The 12,306-nt window shown below is 34.9% G+C and overlaps 1 protein-coding gene across 2 annotated transcripts in view; it reads right to left on the reverse strand.

Moving 5' to 3' along the window:
- ACVR2A (activin A receptor type 2A) overlaps window positions 1-12,306 on the reverse strand; it is an 86,038-nt gene that overhangs the window by 12,237 nt on the left and 61,495 nt on the right. Inside the window, exons 5-6 of one of the 2 annotated variants that reach the window (XM_074399724.1) lie at window positions 4,741-4,764; window positions 819-962 (exon numbers count right to left, since the gene is read on the reverse strand). In XM_074399724.1, the coding sequence (XP_074255825.1) occupies window positions 819-962; window positions 4,741-4,764 (168 nt within the window). The remainder of the gene's footprint in view (window positions 1-818; window positions 963-4,740; window positions 4,765-12,306) is intronic. The other variant, XM_003921991.4, reaches the window with a different exon arrangement.

Here is a 12,306-nt window from a genome sequence, read left to right on the forward strand (position 1 = left end):
ATACAGTTCATAGCCTGGACAGGCGTTAAAGGAGGTAAGAAGGTTAAAATCTAGGCATATTAAGACAAAGAAATTGCTGATATGACAACTTTGGAAAAGGAATGATCCACTCTCTAAGTGTAGTGGTAGCGCCTGTGTCACCAAATTCAGCCAAGATGTCAGTACCAAAGATATCATGAGCCACCAGGATATACAAGCAAGAGGCAGTGAAGACAGAATCATCATAAATCTATACCACCAACAGAAGAAAACAAAACAATAGCTCAGAGGTGCATCAGATCAGAGTTTTATGAGAAGTCCAGCCAACCATTCAAAGAAAAACAATTCAACAGTAAACCAATTATTTGAAGTCTTGATTGTCTCTGAAAATGCATCAAAAAACTAAACACTCAAAGTAGAATGAAAATAAATCCAAGTCTAGTAATATACCTCCCACTAGCAATTCTAAAACAAAGCATACCACTCTTTTGTTTCTCTGTTTGCTTTTTCTGACAATGTAAGGGGATATCAAAATTTAACCACTCAATTAGACTTGTTTATTGGAATCTTTATTAACATTTCTATAGAATTTTCATTGGCAAAAGATCTCCTATGCATTCATTTATTTTAATTCCACCAGTCCAGACAAACATAATGATTGTGATACTAATAATTCCATTTCTCAGATGCAAAGGCAGCCATTAAAAGAGCTAACTGCTTTCCCAGTATCACAAAGAACCATCTTGAAACATATGGCTTCTGTTTTTATACAATTTCTGAGTTATGATGACCTAGCTATAAAGCATATATGTAAGATGACAAAACTGCAATAAACATACCTGTATTGGAAATATTTTGACAGCCACATATTCATTGAGCAACTGGGCTTTCCAGACACAACCAAATCTTCCCCTTGCTTTCACTTCTAATAACTGCAGTGGCTTCAAACCTAGTAATGGAGAAGGTGGGGGTGGTCCTGGATCCTATAGATAAATGACAATACTACTATAAATAGGCAGAACATGATATATACCAACTCTGAAAATGAGAAAAAAAGTGAGTATACTGAAAAGTCAACTGACAGAAACAGTTAACACATATGGATGACATTCATTTCAATTTTGCCATAATTAGATTACCAATTACCTATAGTGATCACAAGGCAGGCAACCCGAATTAAGAGTTTTCATAATAACATTCAGCATTATTGCTATATCGTAGCGCAAGAAAAAAGATCTAAAATATTTCTGATCCAGTCTCACTAATTTTCCCCACTAAGATTTTCTGTGAACTATGAATACTAAAAATATTTCATTTGTTTCATCCAGTTTGTACTTCCATAGAAGAGGATTTGAAAAATGCCAGAAACAGCAAATTATGGCTATATATAAGTGAAAATTGCTCCTTAACATCTACTACTTTTTCCAGTGACTGTTTAAAATTTTTCTTCATTAATCTCAGAGACACCCGCAGTCATTCTTTAAGCATGTTGCAGACAGGTATATCAAATATAAAGCACATACCAGAAATATGTCAGTTAATATTTCTTTAACCAAACTGTTTGATTCATTCTAATTTTCAACATATTAACAATTCATCCCTTTGATCTGAGATAAAAAATTATTTGTGTTCTGGAATTGACTGACTGGCAAAGAAATACAAATAAAAAATCCAGAATAGAAGTGGTCATCATAGTAGATAACAGAATATGGTAAACAAAAGAAAAGTACACTGCTATAGTTTTATTAAAAATAGAGCAAACATAATATATATAAATAGGAATACAGAGTCTACAAATCACAAGGGAATCCTCCCTATAAAAGCAGAATGCAACCCTTCATTGAAAGTATTCTCTCAGTTCCCTATCTGCAACTAAAGAAAGATGCAGAAAGCCTTCTGAAAAACTTCCAGAGAAAAGCAACAGAATGGTTCAGAGGGCTGCATAATGAGTATTCTGAGGAGGAACTAAAATTTCTGTGGCAAAAGCGACTGATATGATGACACTGGGTGGCACCTCAGACACTTGGAAATGGTATGTCATCCCAGATCAATGCATCTCTCCCTGCCTTTCTCTTTATCTCTTCTAATGTCTCAAAGATAGTATCTTCTTTAGGCATCACTCGGCTTACTGGTGCCACTCAGGAGTTTTTAAAGTTTACTATATATTAGAAAGAACCTCAGCAACAGAAACATTGCAAGGTGTTATACAGAAAAAAACATGGAATTTCTTCTTCTAAATAAGACCATCTTTATAAAATTACTTTAGAATTCCTATTTAAACAGTAAGATAAAACAGAAGACTTCTTGTGACTCATTTCAAACTCAGACATTTTTTTGTCTACAAAGTTACTCGTCCTTCCCACATTCAAAACATGAAAGGTTCGTAAAGCCAGAGTCTTTCTGTTTAGCAGAGTGACGGGTCAAGGAGATCACATACAAATCTTACAGGAAGCATGGGCTCTCAAGTGTAATTCTCAGTGGAGGGGATACAAGAACCTCTAGAGGGTTTTTATTAAAACTATGCCTTCCTTCCCTCATTCTTCAAGTGATCAGCTCTATCTGAGAGATTCTATTGATCGAAGCAGGCTACTTATAAGAATGGAGACAGGAGAAAAAAGCTTGAATACTCTTCAAGAGGAAAAGAAACCATTCAGTCCTCAAGGGCAAAGAGTTATTATGTAACTGCATAAAGACATATTTAAACTAAATAGAAAATGTTAGAAAGGTAGAGAGGTATGTTTCAAAGCAGAGGGGATGCCAAAAACTAAAGTATGCAGAAAGTGGTTAAAAGCTGAAGAGGAAAAATAACTCGGTAGAGGGAATACAACTCTAAATTACAATATTAAGATTTTTAATAACTTTTATGTGCAATGACTGGTAATGTCTCTCTAGTTAATATACACATTACTCATTCTCTGTTCTAAAGGATACCAACATGAATATGATTAAATCTACAAATTAAGACAGATTATTTAATCCACAATTAAGAATATGTCAGCATTTCAAACTATGATTTTAGCATAACATTAATTTTAGAAAACATAGTAATTTTCAGTATCTATATTTAGAAAAAAAAAATTCATTAAATGTTTTCCAAATGCATACACTTCAAGTTCCCATACATTCCCAAGGCTCTGTTTAACAAGTTTCTAAGATACCATTATATCAGAAAGAAACCTTAGTTACCCTCCTATTGTAATTTATTCAATATTGTATAGTAACAGCCAGAAAAAATATTGTTGTCAAAATTACTTAAAAGATAAAAGCTTCAAGTAAAAAGAATACAGGCCAATTTTGAAAGGGTGAGAAAAAGGTCTACAAGATCTTCCTGTAGAACAGGCGTCCCCAGACTTTTTACACAGGGGGCCAGTTCACTGTCCCTCAGACCATTGGAGGGCCGCCACATACTGTGCTCCTCTCACTGACCACCAGTGAAAGAGGTGCCCCTTCCTGAAGTGTGGCGGGGGGCCGGATAAATGGCCTCAGGGGGCCACATGCAGCCCACGGGCCATAGTTTGGGGATGCCTGCTGTAGAATGCCAAAACCTTTAACAATGATATGAGCTTTTCAATGTAATTTTAAATAATATTTTTTAATACTCAAAGGATTGGGTTCAAAAATGAGTAACTGTAGCACAGATTATAAAATCTCTAATTCGTTTTAAATAAAAAATTACTAGAATGAAACTTTAAATTCATCTCTAAGTTTTACTCATCCTATAATCTAAGAATATTAGAAATGATTTTTAATTAATTGGCATCATTATAGTAATTTATCCACAAAAAAAATCAATACTTGATTCTAAAAATAAAAATTTATATGAGCCCCTGGGAAGATAAATGACATAAATGACAAGCAATTTCTGATGTCATCCATAAAATATGACTTTACCTGGCTACTAAAGAAAACAATTGGTGGGGGGTGGGGGGGGGGCGCCAGAGGCAACTATAAAAATTTCAAAATTCCTAAAAACTTTCTCTAAATTTCCATTTATCTTACAACATCCATGCTATTTGATAAAACTAAAAAGATGTGCATTAGAACATGGTTCTGATTACATTTCTTCTTTACTCATTTCTATATGAGAATTATGGTATCAGAAGACATTATATTGAGAAGACATACTGAAATGATAACCTGTAAAAAGTAATCCCTTGCCCCCAAACCACTATCCAATATCATACTAAAACCAACAGTAAAATAAATTATTAGAGGTGGGGAGCTACAAAGTCATCTGTGATCATTTTCTTTATTCTGAATTCTCCATTTGAAGGGAAAATCAGATAGCAAAATATCATCAAAAGTTATACTCCTGTAGCTAATTCATTTGCTAAAGATGCCAAAGATGAGACTATCTAAAAATATCAATTTCACATTTAAATACAATGGGCTGGATTAGAAAGTCAGCCCCTGTTAAAAATGAACACATGCTGACACTTAAGCTAATGACATACTGTAAAAATTAACCAATACAAGGTTTTTGAGGCTAATGGAGCCATTAAAGTGTTAACTTCTAATCAAGTAAAAGTTTTCTCCACATCCTACCTTAAATAAATATAAATACTGTTAGTCCTACTAAATCAAATCAATTATGTTTTAATAATACAAGTTGGGTGAGGGGGAACCCTTTATGACATAAATGTATAAATTATAGAGGATGCAGAGTAAAGCAATAACAACAACAAAAATCTAAGGACAAGATGTTTAATATGCATCCACAGAAAGTTCCACAACCATAAAACAAACATCAATGCGTCTTACCTCTATCATTATATGAAAGGCGTGCTTGTGAAGAAAAAACACAGGCAAAAGAAATTACGATTCGTATCCAGAATGAAATGAAAAATGACACATCAGTTACAAAAGTGAAGGAAAGAGAATAATGGTTTAGTATTTTAAAAGTTGGCAATGATCCAATATTTTATATTGTTTAAAGATAGGGAACACTTTCCTTATAAACAGAGGAAAGTAATATCAAAAAGAACCCCTTAGATATGAGAGATAGGCAGTAAACAAATTCTTGATTCCAATACAATCCCAAGTTAACTGATCCAATGATCTCATGCCAGCAAATAAACTAAATCAAGTCTTAAATAACGATTATTTATTTTTCTAAGAGCTTCTAGAGTCTAAACTAAACAAGGAATTTACAAATTGGAATCGCCTTCTGGACACTAGAGGGCAGTATTGCCTCTAACAAAAACGAGCTAGCAGCCCTAACGAATTTATATACAGCTAAAATCAGTTTCTCAGACTTTCTGACAGTTGTCTTAAGAATCTCTAGAATTTCCTATTTCCTGAACTGCCTCACTTCCCTTTCATGGAAGATAGAATCATAATGGTGAGACAGAAAAACATTTCTGCTGGCTATGTGTGTGCACCATAAATATACCATGGCAAGAAAGTAAGACAGGAAAACAAGATCATCAGAATTAAGTAAAGCACAGTGACAGACGAGGCCTATCATCAAACCCACTCGCCCGGCACATCAAGGTGAAGCAGTTAAACAATGGTGGCCCTGGGAACAAGTAACCACACATCTCACATTCTGAAGACACTTACAGACACTGATAAGAGAACAAGATTTTCATTTTTCTAGTCATCCCAAACTAAGTAAGGATCTAAATTTAAAATTAAGAGAAATATTATCACCAATGTTAGGGAATGCTGAGCATTCCTCCAATGGATGATGGTCATGTTACCCAGTTTCCAATATTTCTACAGAGAACAATAGCGCTGACAAAACAGAACTGACTACTCATTTATCTGTACCAGTTGCTTAACAGGTTTTCTTCCTTCTAGATTTTATTCCTGTGATAATGATACAAGATTATTTATAATTCATCCAAAAGGCTGAGATAATCCTACTATCAAAACATCTTATCAGTACTCCAGAGTAAAATTAATCCCTTCAAAGAAATACATGCCAACTAAATAACTAGACTATGTTTTCCAAAGGCTCAAGAATCTCTCAGATCTTGTTTAAATACAGGTGTTTTCAGAGATAAAGATGCCACTACTAGCACTGTGCAAGTAGGTGCTATCCATACATCTTACCAAAAAGTATGTCTCTGCTCAATACATTTCCCAAGAAATAAACATTAGGATAAGCTATAAAATAACCCAAACTGACACCAAGAACAAGCCTCAAAATATAAACTATGCAACAAAATATGAAGGGTGAAAACAGATTCAAAAAAATACATTCACTGAAGTATATGAATCAATACAAAATAACCACATATATATTTGCTTATTACACTTCTCAATAAATTAGGATTAGAATAAACAAACAAGAGACACCAGCAACAGTCCTCAGTGTATAAACTACATGACAAAATAAGAAGGAGAAAGCAAAATTTTTTTAAATGGCCAGGTGTGGTAGCTCATACCTATAATCTCAGCATTTGGGGAGACCAAGACAGGAGGATTATTTGAACTCAGGAGTTTGAGACCAGCCTGGGCAACATAGGGAGACCCCTTCTCTACAAAAAAAAAAAATTTAATTAGCTAGGTATAGTTGCACATGCCTTTGGTCCGAGCTACTCGGGAGTCTGAGGAGGGAAGACAGCTTGAGCCTGGAAGGTTGAGACTACAGTCGGCTGTGACTATGCCATTGCATTCCAGCCTGGGGGAAAGAGCAACACCTCATCTCCAAAAATAAAAACAAAGTAAAATAAAATGCACTGAAATATACAACTAAGCAAAAAGCAAACAAAACTGTTTGAATTCACAACACAGAAAATATAGCTTCAATGTTACATACTGTAATTGTAGGTGAAAATCGAACCTGCTCAGTGCCAGGCACTGACTAGCCAGGCTCTCATGAAGCTTGCAATAGAGTGCAGGACAGAAAGACTAATCAACAATTCACACTAATAAAAAGGAATTCAGTACCTTGAACATCTGCAAAGAGAAACCTGACTTATAATGACAGGTGAAGTCTGAGAAGATTTCCCTGTGGAGAAGATCCTTGAGAAATGGAGTAAGCACTAGGGGGAAGCAGCTCAGGTGAAAAACAGAGTTGGGACATCCTAGATTCCTGGCTTATGCAACCAAATGGATAGTGGTTCCATTTACTGAAAACCAGGTTTGTGAGGGACAATCATTACCTGTGAATGGTAAGTACTTGGAGACATATAAATGGAGATATTTAGTAAACAGATAGGTAGGTCTGGAATAAAAAAAAAAAATCTTTCTAGAAAATAGGGATTTCTGTTTATATACTATAAACACCTGTACCATAAACATGTGTATGATACGTACTACAAATTTTCTTTTATTTACCATTCAAACCATTCCAAGAAATATCTGTATCTCTGACTAGAGAGAGAGAGAGAGAGAGAGAGACTGATTTTTTTCTGAGAGTGGAGATACCTCACTCAACAACTTTTTAGGACTGCCAAGAAGAATTAAGGTCCTCCTACCCAAACTATGTAAAAACTGACAAATTCTGAATTTGTTTCCTCTTAATATCAACTTATTATTTTACATTCTAAGAAATTTTATAATTTTAAATTTAAAAAAGACTAGACTGCCATGCAGAATAGAAACAGTACCTATAAATAATACAGTATACATGAGGACAATATTTCTGAATTAGGGAAAGCAAGACATACATTAAGAGATTCAACATATTGACATGTCCATTACACAGTGATGATTCCATCCAATTAGATCACCAAAATTCCTCTGTAATAACTCCTACTTCCTACAGTTTCTCTCATTGTACTCCTCTTGAAAGCAAATCAAAGAGAGGCCAAGGCAGGTGAAACGAAGTTTCTGGATATGTTGTCTAAGCACCTCAGGATAGCCAGCACTGGAAGGTCTAAAAGAATTGTAGGCATGCCTGTTCTCCTTCTGGGGTTGCTGCTCAAAAGAATCAGTTTTATGACTAGCTACAGAAGTTTATTTTGATTTATTTTCATATCTGTATTCTGCAAGTGAAGCTGAAAAAACAGAAAAGGACCATGTTACACATAAATAAATTGTCAGATGGTAAAATGGCTGTTTATCTACAAGGCCACATATAGTCACTATGAAAACGAATTTAAATGTAATTTATGTACTCTGATCTCTTTATCCTACTTTAGTGTATTTTTTTTTTGGTTCTGTCACCCAGGCTGGACTGCAGTGGCATGGTCTCAGCTCAGTGTCACCTCCGCTTCCCAGGTTCAAATGATTCTCCTGCCTCAGCCTCCCAAGTCGCTGGGATTACAGGCGAGCACCACCACCATGCCTGGCTCATTTTTCTATTTTTAGTAGAGACCAAGTTTTCCCACGTTGGTCAGGCTGGTCTCGAACTTCTGACCTCAGGTGATCCGCCTGCCTCAGCCTACCAAAGTGCTGAAATTACAGGTGTGAACCACAGCACCCAACTCCTACTTTGGTTTTTTAATGAACTCTACTTAATTATTTATTGAAATAAGCCATTCAATCAATGGGCAATAATCCTTGGATATAAACGCCCAGGCTTTGCTACCCACTAGGGTGACTCTAAGCCAAATCACTTCAACTATCAGTGCCTCAATTTTCTTATCTATAAAAAGGACTTCAAAATCACAATAAGATACCATCTCACACCAGTTGGAATGGTGATTATTAAAAAGTCAAGAAAAGACAGATGCTGGAGAGGCTGTGGAGAAATAGAAATGCTTTCCACCGCTGGTGGGATTAGTTCAACCATAGAGGAAGACAGTATGGTGATTCCTCAAGAATCTAGAGCCTAAATACCATTTGACCCAACAAATCCCACTACTGAGTATATACCCAAAGGACTATAAATCATTCTATTATAAAGATACATGTACATGTATGTTTACTACAGCACTATTCACAATTGCAAAGACATGCGACCAACCCAAATGCCCATCAATGATAGACTACATAAAGAAAATATGGTACATATATACCATGGAAACCTATGCAGCCATAAAAAGGAATAAGATCATGTCCTTTGCAGGGGACATGGATGAAACTGGAAGCCACCATACTCAGCAAACTAACACAGGAACAGAAAACCAAACTCCACATGTTCTCACTCAATGAGAACACATGGACACAGGGAGGGAAACAGCATACACTGAGGCCTGTCAAGGATTAGGGGAGCAAGGGAGGGGGAGCATCAGGACAAATAGTTAATGTATGTGGGGCTTAAAACTAGGTGATGGGTTGATAGGTGCAGCATACCAACATGACATACATATACCTGCATAACAAACCTGCATGTTCTGCACATGTATCCCAGAATTTAAAGTTAAAAAGAAAATTAAAAATAAACTAAAATAAAATGGACTTAAATAGGACAAACCCCATGGTACTAACAATGAGTTAATATATGTAAAGTGATCTGTAGAGTAACTAATATAGTACTCAAAATATATCTTTAATTACACTAATTTCAAAGTATTAACATATATCAACAATAATTGCAGAAAAAATAATTGTTTGTGCACAATTCTGAAGTTGTTACTCTGATAGCAGTAATAGCTAACACTCATTGAGCACACAGCATTAGCTAGCCACTCACATGTGGCTCTTCTCCCAATCAGTACCGAACTAGAATCAGACACTTTTCCTCCCTTCCTCCACTCTTTGCCTAAAAGTGTTGAAGAAACTCACTTTTTACACTCTTTAAGCCTTCAGTCAAACAATCAACCTTGTGTTAGTTCACCTACAAATTAACTGTAGGCCCCAGAAGGTAAAACAAGTACTGTCCTTGTGACACTCTTACTATACACACAGCATGGTGCCTGGCACACCACAGGTAATCAAGCATTGGGTGAGTGGTTAAGCAAAAACAAAAACCCTGAACAATTTCTAGCTCATCTGCTACAAACAGCTTTAGTAAACAATGGGACATTTTTCATTTCTATTATCTTAATTTAAAAAAAAAAAAAGATCTGACAGCAGTGAAGTAACTAGGAATGAAAGAACAGGTCTAGGATGAGGTCCAGGAAATGAAGAACACAGGAAAAAAACAAACTCACTCTCTCCTAAATACCATTTCCTTGCCAAAGGAGGAGGATAAATCATATATTCTGGTCTATATGCACCAATCCCATTTGTAAATTGACAGATGAGACCCTGCATGAGCCAAAGAAAACCTGAATTCAAGATTCCAAAATTTAAACAGAAGTCACTTTTAGAAATAAGGTACATTGATTAATTTTAATGTGCAACTTTACCTTATTTAAAGCTATTGATAAATAGCTTTAAACTTTAAATTTTTTCCCTTCTCCCATTCCTCCCTTTTTGCTTTTGGACACAGAATTTTAGACAATCTCCAACTGGCCTCATCTGAACATTTGTAAGTGTAATAAATAATATATGCCTGATGGGAGTAATTTTTTTGTCAAGCTGCATGTCTAGATAATTTATGACACTTCTCCCCACAATTAGAAGTATATATTAAAGTAAGTTGTAATTTAAATTACCAATACAAAAATCACACAAGGTAGGACACAGAACAACATCTATAGTAGCCCTGTACTATTTCTTAGACACACACACACACACACACACACACGCACGCACACACACGAATACTCATGCATAAGACAACAGCATTATATCATATTTTAAACATACTAAAAAAATACAGCTGCAAATATCTGTGAGATGTGAGTTCTATTAGCAGAAATCTAATACAAACTCTAAGCTTTAAAAAAAATCACACTATACACCTTAAATACATAAAATTTTTACCAAAAAATCAGACTTTGGTATTTCATAAACATACAATAAAACTCCATTACATTTCACTTAAAAATAAATATAATTTAATAAAATGAAGGTAAAAATATCAATCTGTAAAGCCATCCTCCATATGCTGTTAAATTAAAAGAATCCAGTTGTGGAATAGTTTATAGTTTATAAAAAAGAAAACATGTATACTCAAAAAAATAAGGTTAAGGAAAGGTATCAAGGGATATACACCAACCTGTTAAAATTGGTTATTTCAGGAAAGTGACAGAGAAAAGGAGAGGGGAGGAGAAAATTATTCTATTTTTTCATACTTCTCTCTGTACAGTTTGTCTTGATACCATAAGCATGTACTTATAATTAACTTTTTAATTAGAATAGAATTTTAAATGAAGAGAGAAAAAGCAGAAGAGAAAGAGATGTATTCATAAACTCCAATCAGTAGTCAACCTATTTCAAGACATTTTCTATGAATGTAATATTTATTTTCTAAGTATAACTTGTTATTAAAATATTAAATACTCAGTAAAATTTAGAAAATTTCTCCTGCACCCTCACCCAATAAGAAAGCAGCATACTCTCCTAAATTAACTTGGCTGAAAAATGTTTTCCTACCCTTACAGAATATATAGACTCACTTACAAAGCATTTTCACAGATAGCTTGGTTTCTCAGTAGATAGTAATTTGACATAGCATGAAAGGACAACCTATTATTACTTTAATGCTAAGGTCAAAAGGATTATTTTGTATGACCAATTTAGGTATCCCACAGCCTTTAGTCCTTATCAGACCCACAGTCAAGACAAACTAACATAATGTAAGGATTGAACAGGCTGATGTTATTTAAGAATTAATTTGCAATACTGAAGCGCTTTATAAGCCTTTAAAAGTAAACAAGAAGCTAACCTCGTGCGTTGTAAAAGGTAGGTCATTTCTAACCCTTAGAATTAATTTTCTTACCAAGTGGTATTTTATCAGCACAAATATAGATCTTATAAGCAGGAAGCAAACTCACATATGGTTATAAAAGCGGTGCCATTTTACTGAAACTGCATTAACTCTAACCACAATAAGACTTCTTAATAATAGAGTCCATCAATTCCCTCATATTCATGACTCACTGTCACTAGAAAAACCAGTTTGCATTCAGTTTACTCAATGCACATAATAAAAGCATCTTCCTATATGTGGGAAGATAGTTTCAGCACAGGCAAAAGAAGTGACCTGGGTAATGAAAAGGAATACAATGCTTCAGTCTGTGATTACAGAAAGAACTGAATAATGTCATTCTCTTATAAAAGCCTGAAATACTTCTACTTATTTTACAGCCCTTCCCCCACAAAATTACGGCCTCAAGATTTCTCTCAAGGCAAAGCCCTAAAGCACCTGAATGCTTATTAAAGTAATCCCTGGACATACTACATTATCTCAGTATAATTCCAAATGCAACAAACTCAATTCAGCAATTCGGCACTTACTGAATGATTATTACATACAAATACTATGTAAGACACAGTAGTAATTACCATACATACCTCATCTTCAACAGGCTTACAATCTAGTGGGAGAATGGAACACATTATGAGCCCTTCTCAGCAAGAGTTATTTATCTAAATGGCAAA

Source organism: Saimiri boliviensis, chromosome 5 (genome assembly GCF_048565385.1).
Source record: "Saimiri boliviensis isolate mSaiBol1 chromosome 5, mSaiBol1.pri, whole genome shotgun sequence".
In the NCBI taxonomy this organism is placed as follows: domain Eukaryota; kingdom Metazoa; phylum Chordata; class Mammalia; order Primates; family Cebidae; genus Saimiri; species Saimiri boliviensis.